The sequence below is a fragment of the Chamaea fasciata genome, unplaced genomic scaffold (genome assembly GCF_029207755.1).
Source record: "Chamaea fasciata isolate MVZ Bird 193981 ecotype frontalis unplaced genomic scaffold, bChaFas1.0.hap1 SCAF_2, whole genome shotgun sequence".
In the NCBI taxonomy this organism is placed as follows: domain Eukaryota; kingdom Metazoa; phylum Chordata; class Aves; order Passeriformes; family Sylviidae; genus Chamaea; species Chamaea fasciata.
The window spans coordinates 77,761,297-77,774,029 of NW_027094087.1; the positions used below are offsets into that span (position 1 = coordinate 77,761,297).

The following is a 12,733-nucleotide window of genomic DNA, read 5'->3' on the forward strand; positions in this document are numbered from 1 at the left end:
ACATCTTACTTGGTAAGCTAGATGGCACAACAAATAAAGCAGGGAGGATTTAAGTAAATGAAAAAAAGAAGACTGTTTAAGAAAATCAGTTTATTCATATAAATGCAAACATTTTATTTAAACTGTTTTAACATAAATATCCTGTTACCGCTGGGCACTCAACAATGCTAAGAGGCCCTGACAAGTACTTGCTAAGTGTATTTGATTGACTGTGTGTTTTGTTTTTCTGTTTTAATTTGAAACTGCTTCATGGACCAGTGCACTACAATCAAGTTAGCAGTTGCATAGAAAAGTGGGGACTAGCTCAAGGACATGTCTCTACAAAGGTGGCAGAAACTTAAGTATAGCATTTGTTAAAACTGAGTATCTAACTGTCCTGTCATGCTAACTAGAAGTAAGTTGTTGAGGGGCACAGAGAAAATCAATGGTAAAGCAGCTGCTGAAACCAGTCCATCTAAGTGCCAAGTTCATGGCCTTAACCTGTCTTGAGTCTTGCACTGCTCTATGCAAGGACATGCATTAACCCTTTAAAATCAGGGTGCCAGCAAGAGACAGAGGTTTAAAAGAAGAGATGATTTTATAGAAAGCTGCTTGCACACGGATCTCTGTTTGCCACACTCACATATACCTACAGCTTAATTGCTGAGTGCCCTGGTTTTCATTTGTTTTCAGCTTTTCACCTTCTATCTCTCACTGCTAAACACCTCCCTAGCCCATTCTGAGTCCCTTATTATGGGCTACAGGGTATTTGAGTGAGCATGGGTGCAATTAATTTCTCTTCACCTTTTTCTGTTCTATGAGTAACTATTGGTGTATAACAACTTCTTGCCTTATGATGAGGAATAAGAAGGGAATAGCAAGCTGATTCCCAAACATCCAAAAGTGGGAAAGACTAGCCTTTCCTCTTAGCTCATGCCTGCAGTTTCACCACAGTTTTGTCCATCTCAGTGTCACAGACTGCTCAAACACATCTGCCCTAACACAGCATTTTATTGCTTCCTTTCCTCCAGCAGCAAGACTACACTACAGAAAGCTGGCTGCCAGCATGTGTGGTTGACCACACTATGTGCAGTTTTCCTTGTAAAAGGAAAATTAGAGCTTGATTTCTGAGGACATGGAGGTAAGCACCTGTTGGAACCAACGTTGCTATGAAATGAACTTACGCATTAAAGCGAGCCCGTACCACCACTCGGCAGAAGTTCCTGAATCTGTGCTCACGGCCAACTATGAAAAGGGGTTTATCAAAATATGGATGATTCTCTCGCAGCTCCTCCTCCTGGACTTTCCTTTTGAAAAAACGTACATTACTAAGTGTTACACATTATCCCTGGCAAAAATATCCCTTACACTTTGTTCTTTTTTTCACGTTGAGTCTTAATACTTTTAACTTCATACAGAGAATAGTTAACACAGAAAATGTGCACTCAGGCTTTTGATTTTTAAATACCTTTTCATTTCAGCTTGTTCCTTTTTTTCTTGGATCATCTTTATCTCACTGTCTTCTCTCTGTGCATTTCTATATCTCACGGTGTTGGAGTGCTAGAAGCAAAATGATTCCTTTTAATTGAGGTCTAAGGGTTGTTGTTTTTTAATGTTTCAGATGAAAGCAAGATATGGTATTTCACATAGAAATATTCAAATGAAAGATCTTTATTTCCAAATGTACTGCACATCAACTCAGTCAAGCATATTGCACAGTATTTTCTATCTGCAGTACATGGCTCCTTATTTTCATCAAGGCTAATTTCAATTCTAATTTCATGCTTGAGGCTCCATCCAATCTAACTTTTAACTTTAAAAACAGAGGTCCTGTAAGACCAGACAACCTCTCTGAACTGGAATGAATACAATCAAAGTTACTAAGGGCAAAGGCTGGGAAATAAAAGGCTTTAGACACCCTTTCAGCTTCTCAAGCCAGCTGCATGGCTGCCAGGCTGCAAGGCACACAGATCATACAGGTAGTGACTGCTGAATGCAGGAATGATGGGGAGGGAGGGAGGGAGGGAGGGAGGGAGGGAGGGAGGGAGGGAGGGAGGGAGGGAAGGGGGGAGGCAGGATGTTGTCTGAGAGGAGGCAGTGGAGGGAGCAATCAGCATTACTATTCTGATTTATATAAGTCTTTGAAGCACTCCTGTGCGGTAATGCTGGGTGTTATCCTTGCTGTTAGATACTAGCAAAGCCACATCTGCTTTAGTTACCTTCATAGACTGAGATAGTTTGGAAATGGGCTGACTAATATTGCATCTTGAAATTTCATTGCCACAGAGATCCACAAAACATTGTATGAATTAGCAGAAATGAAAACACACTTAACTGCATGAAATTACACCACAGTGAAATCCATGATTACTATTCTCCCTTTTAGTCTTAGGTCCCTTTGTCTGACAGTTCTGCTACTTGGAAAATATTGTTAAACTTTCATGAGAAATTTTGAAGTGCTGTTTTGCCAGCATGAGCGGTTTGTATAATTCCAGAGTAATGCTTTTAAGGTGTCCCGGGTAGCAATTGTTGTGTTCCTAATGCACTGTCTACAGATTCAGTGAACCTATCTCAGCAAACGTTCCAAAACCATGAGTCAATCAGTGAAATAACCATGTCAATTATTCTGAGGATAATTCTAATGCAGTTACAGCATCTGCCATATGAATTCCTCTCAAGATTTCAAAAGACAAATTGCAAGCAACTTCATAAATAGAGTTAGTCTTACACAAGCATTTATTTGATAGTATATATTCTAATTTCTTATATTCTCAAACTGAAACCAGCATTTCTATGAGGACTTACATCTTGAGTCAAAGTTTCAAGAGATTTTCCTCTGCTGATTCGCTGGCTGTTCGAACCATGTCTCAGTGACCTGAAACAATCATAATGAATTTAACAATACATCTCAACATGAAATTTTGACCTTTATAAGATGACCACTACAAAGCGCTTCTTTCCAGCCACCCGATATCTAAAATTCTTATCATTTTTCTCTTGCTAACATCAGAAGCTTATATGCTTTTCAATTGTTTTCAATTGAGTCTAACATAAGCCAATTTCTGTCCTTCTGATCTTTAAATTGATAGCTTTGTAGTCTGCAAAGGAAATGACATTTGAAATAAAAAGGCATTTTTTTCCATTTATACAGTACAATGAATTTCATTACGGTTACAGTGAAGAATGAATTCAGTTCTTCGTACAAGTAAGTGGTTTTGGCTTTTCACATGTTAGGGATTGCTCAAATTTAACTCCTTTTTTCACCTTTATTTTAAGAATATTTTAAAACCATCCCTTCTGTCCATTTTTACCTGCGTTCTTGTCGTATATGATGCTGGACACTCAATATTGACCTTTCCTTTGCTGGCTGCCCCTCAAATGATCCGCTCAGCATGCGTTGTCTAGTGCAGGCCCTACAAAGAAATGTAAAGATGATGACAAAGAGTTTTCAGTATAAATGACAATTTCAAAAGTAGCGCATTCGGAGAAATCAGCTTCGCCTTGTAGGGAGCAAGTACTTCAAGAACAATAGAGAATAACAATACAAGAGCAATGGCCTTTGAATGAAAGTATTTCTAAAGCAATGTATCCCCACTCTGCAACACAACTGGTCATCTGATGAACCTTCTCCATGCCTTAGCAAGGACCATCTATGACATTTTGCCAGTTTGCTGTAGAATATTTGGTCCCTCAGGACTTCATTAAGTGTGAAAGGGGTCAAGCAACACACTAACAATCAGTAAAACCAGTTTCTCCGCAATAAGGAAGGGAATAGAACAAGTGCAACAGCAATTTTAGTCCCTTTCAGGGCTATACATACACACTTAGGACCTAGAACATAACTTGGAGCATTCAAAACAACTGGAACCATATCCAGTATAAAATGAAAAGCTGCACATTGCTGATATTGTGTAATATGAAATGCCTGCTCTCTGGGAATGCAGTCAACTTGCAGCACTTTGTTGTGTGGATTTTTCGCTTGTTTGCTCCCCCCCCCCCCCTTAATTTTGGCAACACATTTTACACATTTTGGCAGAAATGAGTATTTGTTGGCCAGTAAGTGTGCAACAGCTAAACAGAGCAAGTGTATCTTTATTTTAATTGCCACAATGAAATTGATTTGCTTAAGAAAAAGAGAGGTTTCCACTAAAAGAGCTCACACAGATCCCTCTGATGGCTGAGATACAGAATTTCAACACTGGAAACATATTTTAACTTTCCAAAATGGTTCAATTTAAAGTTTACAGTGTGCACTCCTTATTGCTCATTTTGTGTTATGAGACCATTTAGAAAAACACAAGACCCAGCTGGTAATATTCCATACTTTTTATTGAACTGAATCTTCATTTTTTCTCAAAAGATGAAAAAAACTATACACCCTTTGTGTAACCACTCTATCTGCCAGTCTATAAGGCTTAGATAAATGCCTTAGCAGCATGGGATGATCATGCTTGACAGCAAAAGGTGTCCATGGCATGTTCTTTCCCCACCATGGCTTTGTTTTTCATTCTTCTCCACTTTTTCTCCTTCTTTTGCACGTAAACTCATAAATGATACAAGCAGGAATCCAAAGTGATATCTGGAACAAAAATGAGAAGCTTAGAATGCTTGTCAGTGTCACCACTGCCAATCAGATTAGCATGCTAGAAAATACATTGTGCTTCACTTGTTACAGAAAGCATTAGGTTACAGTACACTGAACTGAAGTATCATGACATATAAGAAAATTACTGCATGTCTTATAAAACACAGCTCATCTTAGAGAAATCATGAACATTTTTATACAAAAGGATTTTAAGCATTTTATTGTGGATGATGATACCACTGTCAGAAAACACTGGTAACACTGTCAGAAAACAACCAAGTTATTTGAATACCTTTTCTATTTTTGACTGAATAAAAGGAAAAAAAAAGGAAAGTAATATTTCCTAAAAATAGATCCTACATCACTCCATTTAAATGATGATCCATTTTTTCCCAGCACAGAGAATGACAGGTTCTAGGGTCTGGATTCTGTATAGAGGCTTTTTGGTGTGACAAAGAGGGTAACTTATCTCTTTTTTCCCCTGAAGACATAAATTAGTATGCTCTGCTTCTATTAGCTAAAAATTATTTTCTTGATGTCAGAAAGTAACTTGTATATAAATTTTTCATGCTCTTGTACATAGCAACTTGAATTCCAAGTTACATAAACACTTAGTGTTCATAATAAAAGAGAACTTTAAATGCTCAAGCAATAAATTCTTTACCTGAATAATGAACAAGATGGCTTATTTGATTGTTAATAATATTGTGAAATAGACAGACACATATACTATGGGCATACTATGGCAGAATAAGCATGCATAAGAAGTAACACCTATAGAAAGACTTAGTATTTATGAGGGCTAAGTTAGATTCCTAAATCTGTACTCAGCATTTACATCCATTGCCTCAATTTCAATACCTCTGGAAGCCCTGAAGCTCTTGTGAAGTCAACAGAGAAATAATGAAATACCAGTTGTTTAGTACAGAGATCAGAAATTTTTATCATTAATTGTGAAGAAAATTTTTATAGTTCCAGAGAAAAAGATTGCTGAAAAGGCCTTGTCTACCTTTGACAGCCTCTCTCCCAGTATTCCCCACTTTATGGGAATTAGCGCCTTGGGAATTAATCTTCCTTGTAAGAATTTTATGGGAATTAGTGCCTTGGGAATTAATCTTCCTTCTATGAACTCTTAGTAAGAGCCATGCTTAGTTATCCTTTTCACTTAGAATCTGGGTGTTTTTCAGCTTCTTAAACACCTAGATTTGCAGATCTTTGGGGACTTTTGTAAAAGATGGCAGGTGCCATGAATTTTTCAGAATTGCAGAATTACCAGTTTTAAAGTCTGCAATAGGGTTTGTGTCCTCACTGCAGGCATGTACATGTTTCCTCTCAGTGCCTGCCTGTGAGCCACGTGTCCAGGCTTTTAGCCAACTTCTAGCCAGTGGAGACATAGGGCCCAATGAAACTGGCTCTACAGAGATGGCCAGCACCACCCGCCATGCCTTGGAGTATTTTGCTTCGCTTCCAGCTGCTCCTCCAGCAGGGTACAATAGCCCTACAAATTTGTGTATTACCTGCCATCTTCCAGAGGATGTTTTGGACATCCTCTGGCATCTCATGCATTACTGGATGTTCATACTCGAACAACTTCATTGAGTGCTTCGTCGATTAATTTAATTAATGATGTTTGGAAGGTATTAAAGTAGCCAAAAAGTAGGCATCTAAGGACAAAACAGTCAGTAAAGATCTCACTGGGCTCTATTACCTTTATTGATTAGACCTCTGTCTGCTACATGGTAGAGCTCATCCCTTAGTTCACAGGTAGATTTGGCTACCTGGAGTTGAATCCCACACCAGGCACAATCAACCTGCCACTGTGTTAAAAATTCACTCCTATGTGGTTTGAAAATTGGAGTTACAAAAAACACTTTTCTTGCCTTGATACATTTTTATGTAACTGTAGCTGGTCAGAATCTTTTGACCTTCAAAAAACAGAGGCAAAATTACCCTTTTTAGCTAAAATTGCCCTTTTCATCTTCCTATACCACCTCTCTGAAATATTAGATAGGTTTATTTTCACCTGTGGAGGAATAAGGAAGGAATGAAACAAAGGAAAAGAGACAAGAAGTATGTCAGCCTTCTGTACTTTGTACTCACTTTGCAGAACTCTGAACACAGTACAGCAGCTGCAAACCACATGCTCCAAATTTGTCTTGAAAAGTGCAAATGTAATAAAATATCCTGAAAGAGAAATTGCAATTTTTTAAGTAATCAGAAAGCCAGGTGAAGATCACACAGAACAAGAGAATACTGGGATACCATGTAGTTTGTACCACCTAGCTTGTATTACCTGCAACCAATTAGGAGGTCAACATATTTGAAGTCCTTCAAACTATTTCATGCTTTGGAATTCCTGAAAAATAAGTTGTGAACAAAGTGTTCAGTAACATTCTTTGACCAAGTGTAAAATGTTAAAGGTTTTGATCAATAATTCAAAATACTATACCTTTCATGAATATTCTGAGGTCTCTTGCAGAGGGTAATCATGTGGCTCACACTTGAACTTTTTAGTCAGGCATCCTTTCCTGCAATAAGTGTTCACTCATCTTGCATTCTAGCATTACACTGCTTTGGGGTTTTTTTCTGTCTTTTAATGAGCGAGTATTTATGCAGTAATTGTAGCAACTGCATATATTACAATGTACTTTTGTTTTTCTCCCTGAAACGTGCTCACACTGAAGCCTTAGTAGTGTGGTGCTGTTGTGGTGCTTTTCGGGTTTTACCAAGTTTCTGCAAGCTTTTGTTCTTTGTTTTACAATGGTTTGTCCTATGTACCCCATGTTAAACTCCTTTTTGGTATTTCCCGAATTATGAGTCCTATCCATCACTTTGCAACCCTGCCCTGAAGCCTGGAAGATTCTAGTGGGGACGTTATGTGATTCGGCAGGTTCTTGGTTCTCCCATCCCCTTTTTATGTATTGAATTGTTCTACTGATGGTCCTTTTGTCCTGGGTCACTCCCCCCCTCTTTGGGATTGGTTCCAGACCTGTACCCTTCCCCTGTCCCCACCCTGGTACTTAAGGTGAAAGCAGAGGGGGAAACTCGCCTTTGGTGGGTTCCCTCTCTGGGTGAAATAACCCCCAGTTGAACCCCACAAGAGTCCTCTCTTCATTCCTTGCCACCACCATGCTTCTGCCCAAGGCAAAGACCCACTGGAACAGAAAGGTATCTCTGCATCCCGAACTGCACCTTTTAATGCGAGCTCGGTGCTAGAGCTATCTGGAAAACGGGACGCGAGTTCCCTGAAGGTAGCACCAAACCCCCACGTGGTGCACTTCGGCACAGTTCTTAGCATCATCTAGGACTCTCTATCTTTACTAAATCTTTCTATGCTCTCATTATAATTCCATATAACTTGGAATATTTGGTTAAATGTGACAGCCTAAGATTCATGGGGAATCCACCTGAGAGGGGTTATAGTGTTTTTTCCTTACATTTAAAAATTTAATTCATTAAGGCATTTTTGAAAAGCAAGCATAATAAATGCATATTTTCACCACATCTACACTACTGTACTTTGTGGGAAACAGATAATATTTTTTAAAGAAATCTGAATCTGGCTGGTGAAATAAAATGGATTATTAAAGCATCTCGGATAAGTCAGGTTTTTTTCTTTTCCATGTTTTTTCTTTTTTCCCTCCTTTTGTCTCTAAAGCAAAAAACCAAATAGTCACTTATTTTCTTTAGTGACTGCCCAGTGAGTTGAGCTATGGTAGGAGACTTTCTTTCCTTTAGCAATTTTTATTGATTATCATTCTTGCCTTGCTGTTTCAGCTTCTCTTCTCACAGATGTTTATATATTAACGAATTTTATTGGACTGTAGAAGAATCAATAAAAGTAACGCAGAAAAAGAAACCACAAGTGGCTATCCAGTCTACCACCCCTCTCAAAATGTGATCAATTCCATACCTGCAGTGTTGGAGATTCCATAGCCCAAAACCTCTTCTTCACAACTGTGCTTTGCAGTGATCCATAATATGGTGTTCATGTGGCACAAACCCCATGAAACAGAGTAATTTCTTTCCAAAGGATATGTGCATTTCAGTATTTATTTTTGCTTGTCTTTGCATCAGGCAGGTGAAATCCAGTGATGCCGTACACTTGTAGACATTTAGGAAGGTGGTAACTAAGTCTGGATTTTGCATGGGATGACAAGAATCATCAATGGAACTTTCCTGGAACATTTGTTCTGAGAAATGCATGGGGTCAAACCCTCAAAGTTATGAAGAAAGAAATCATACTCTTAAGAGAGAAAAAAAATATGCCAAGAAATTTGTTGCAAGTCAGAACCAACTAAGTAATAACTTGTAGTAACTACAAATCAGTTATTTAAGAAAGGAAAATTTCTAATAAAGGATACCAAAGGTATATCTTTGAGGATCATAGAATCATAAAATCATTTAGGTTAAAAAGATCTTTTCCCATTCTCTGTATTAGTCTTCAGGGATATTTTATTTAGAGACAAACTTTACACCTTTCCTAGAAATCACTGTATTTTGCAGAAATATTTGTATGAACAAAGTCTGAATTATCTTCTAGCATATTAACAAACTAGAATAGGATACTTAAGCAATTCTTTCTCCCCTCTCTCCCTTCCACATGCTCCTCTCCCCATCCCCACCCCAGCATTCCCAGGTTCAAACAAAAGACAAATGCACTTCATTCAGTTAGTTGTTTATGAAACTGAAGGTTCCACTTTAGCATGAGTTATGTTACTCCCTCATGACCAGGAAACACATCAGAGAAATCTTGTCTAGAATAGTGAAAGTCGTACTTCACACCCCTAGCATCAGTTTATGGTTTGACTGTAGCATCAGCTGTAACAAAAAGCAAATAAAAAGCTGCCCGTTCGAAAAAAAAAAAAAGTTTCCCAAACTGTCACAATAAATATTTTATATATATGTTGTAGAGTCTCCTTCCCTGGAGATATTCAAAAGGTGTCTGGATGTGGTTCTAGGCACCATGTTCTGGGTGGTCCTGCTCAAGCAGGAAGGTTGGACTAGACGACCTCCAGACGTCCCTTCCAATCTCAACTATTCTCTGATTCTGTGGAACACAGTTCAGCACACACCAGAATCAGCTTTTGCACTATTGACATTTTGATTATATTTTGAACTATGTGAGATTACTTTTAATTTGCTCATTTTCCCCACCATTCTGTGCTGTTTACAACTTATCCTCAGCATTGGAGAGAATGAACTGATTTATACACAACATTTTGACTGGACCTGCTCTACTCTCTCTACTTTAGAAAGCCAGTGGGAGTAATAAAGGACCAGACCCCATTCTTAGATAATGATCGAGCAAGGAATGAGGGTCAGAAGAACCACAGGCAAAAAGCCCAGTTTTAAGAGGAAAAGCAGTGCTTGCAGCAACACAGAGTGAGAGAAAAGTGTGAAGCACTGAGGATATGCAGGAGAAAGTAAATTTGCTAGAAGTGGTTATTGCTGCTGAGGGAAATGCATTGCAATTTTCAGACAGGAATGGAGCTGTTTGCAATTCAGAGGCACTATTAAAAAGGACCTTGTTTTGAAAAAGTTGTTCTAAATGTCTCCAACTCACTTGTACTTTATTTCATTTTTCAAGGTTGAAGTCCCCACCTCAGAATGGGTTTATGTGAAGAGTTAAAGCCTTTGTGCTCTGCCGATGGTAATGGTGATGCAAAGCCCAGATCAGAGTCAAAGTACCGGGACAGTAGTTACTACATCCTTGACTTGGTTCCCATGTCTAATTGGACAAAGACCTCAAGGAGGCAAGGTGTACATTGCCTTCTAAACCAGGATGCTCAGAAATGAGACACTTCCCTGGGGGCACGGCAAGAAAGCTGCAGGAAAACAAAGATACCCAAGACATCAGTTTTGCTGCATAATGTAACAGCAGATGAGCAGGTGAGACACCTAGGACTGAGCGCATGAACCATCTCTCTTGATGGTCAAGGGCTATTAATGTCCTTCTTCCTCATCTTGGGAAAAAAGATGGCAAGCTGCAGTTCAGCACGTAAAAGGGAAAAATGAAATTTGGATAGAGAAGGATGCACAAGAGAGATATGAAGGTACCTATGGCACCTTCATGTATCCATGTAATGCATGGTCCTTCTATACAGTTGGTTATATTGAAACATTCACGATTTGATTAAAAAATAATTTGGCAAGGTTTAAAAAGTAGTGGAAGGGGGGGGAGGCCACAGGTGGACTTAGGCTGGAACAGAATTAAAATTCCCTTTCAGCACAGCAATTTTATCAAGTTGAAGTTGCCCATGGGCAGCTTTACTATATAGAGGTATTGCTTTAGAAAAATGCTTCTTAATTCAGGTAGACAAAAATTGAAATTGTGCTAGAAGCAATCTTTTCAGAAGGGCCACTCTGAGTTCTCTCTTATTGTTCTTGGCATAAATGCCATTTCTTTTTTTGTCAGATACTCTGGATAGCTGAGAGTCACCAAATTTTATGAAGGAGCTTACAGAATTTACAACTAAACCAAAAATAAGAACTAGAATCTCTCATGTGTTGAAAGTTTGAATTTTCCTGTGTTACTTAAACTGAAACTAAAGTTTCAGCTGCAAATCTTATCACTTCTTTTCCTGTTTGTAAAATTCCCCTGCGTCAACAGTGCTGTCACTGTCATTAACATGGAAACACTGGCAGTGCTCAGGACCTGTCAGCCCATCACTGGCAAGCTCTATCAGTTTGCCCACCAGATATGCCATGAACACAATCCTCTTATGCTGGAACAAATGCATCGCAAGTGTCTTTAGATCAGATTTTATTTAACAATTTTGATTCAATAACAAGGAACAATAAACAGTATTTGTTCTTTTTCTCCAGAGAGAGAAGGCTCTTTGTAAATGACTTACAATCAGCCCAAGAAAGCATTAGAGGACATGAGATCCATGTTTTTCTTACTTGACAGGTTCCTCAAAGTTTATTGCTGATGATCCAGGAAATAGATTAAAAAACTCAGTAAATGTAGATTAAAATAACAGAGTAAATAGATAATTAAAAATAAAGCACTAGATTAGTAAATGAAAACTTTATTCTTCTGCCTCTGAAACTTCAGAGGAATTCAGGTGAATTTATAAGAAGCCCTTTTACATACAAGGCTTTGGCAGAAGCCATGATCTGAAGGACCAAGTGGAATTCAGCAGGATTGTAACCGGCAGGACTGATCTCTGGTTCTGTCCTTGTATGTCTGAGAACTTAGTGAAGTCAAAACAATGGTTTGCTCAGATTCTACCCCCCACTATTTCAGACTTCTCCTTCATCCTGTGCTGATGGGAGAAATCTGACTTTCAATTTCCAGAATTAAATTTTTTTCCTATCTAAGAAGGAACAGAGCTTCTATGATATCAAGTGTTTGTTTTTTTTTTTTTTTTAATATTTGGAAATATAAAAGCAGGGTTTTTTCTTTTGTCTACATTCTTCCTCTGCAGTATAGTGTATGAAACACACCAAACAAACTGACATTTGTGGAACCCTGGAGGTGTCAATAACATTTCACAGTTCTCATATAACACAGAATTTCATTACAAATGTTTTACTGAAATACAGCCAGGATGCCTGTATCTAAACCTGTATTTTTAGAAGTATTTGGCTCATTCTATCTGTAAGAGTAATTAATGTAAAATCAAGGCACACAACTGAAAGAAATGCTTACAAATAGTGGACTAAATTTTGTTAAGATTTAATACTTACAATATTGCATTTACATTTATTAATAATATTTTTACAATGAGTATCCATTTGAATCAGTCATTGTTTATGTTGTCGTTACACGGGTTTAAAGACAGAAGAAGTTTCCTGTTAATTTCTACAGTCCCCCCCTTGCTGCATTCTTAGAGAATATTAAAAGAACCAGAGCGGCAAAACTTCTCAAATGGTATTCAAGAAACTTCAAAATTCAGAAATCACACAGCACCCCTAGGCCACTGCTCCTCGTAAAACATTGCCTTACTTAATCTGTACTTTTCAGATGAGTATTCCTATTAATACTGTGTATTTACCAGGGACCTCTCACTGACAAAACTCAAACAAAAATATAAAAACAGTGGCCTATAAATCGTTTGCATTATTAATGCACCTTATATTGAGAACAGTCATTCTAATGTAAAACCAACAGTGGCATGAAAAACTGCAGCACGGAGTTACCTAAATAATAACTCAGAAAAG

The 12,733-nt window shown here is 38.1% G+C and overlaps 1 protein-coding gene across 1 annotated transcript in view; it reads right to left on the reverse strand.

Moving 5' to 3' along the window:
• Positions 1 to 12,733, reverse strand: part of NALCN (sodium leak channel, non-selective) — a 238,087-nt gene that overhangs the window by 36,859 nt on the left and 188,495 nt on the right. The window contains exons 19-22 of the mRNA XM_066176413.1: positions 3,291 to 3,392; positions 2,785 to 2,854; positions 1,448 to 1,539; positions 1,164 to 1,286 (exon numbers count right to left, since the gene is read on the reverse strand). Of these exons, the coding sequence (XP_066032510.1) occupies positions 1,164 to 1,286; positions 1,448 to 1,539; positions 2,785 to 2,854; positions 3,291 to 3,392 (387 nt within the window). The remainder of the gene's footprint in view (positions 1 to 1,163; positions 1,287 to 1,447; positions 1,540 to 2,784; positions 2,855 to 3,290; positions 3,393 to 12,733) is intronic.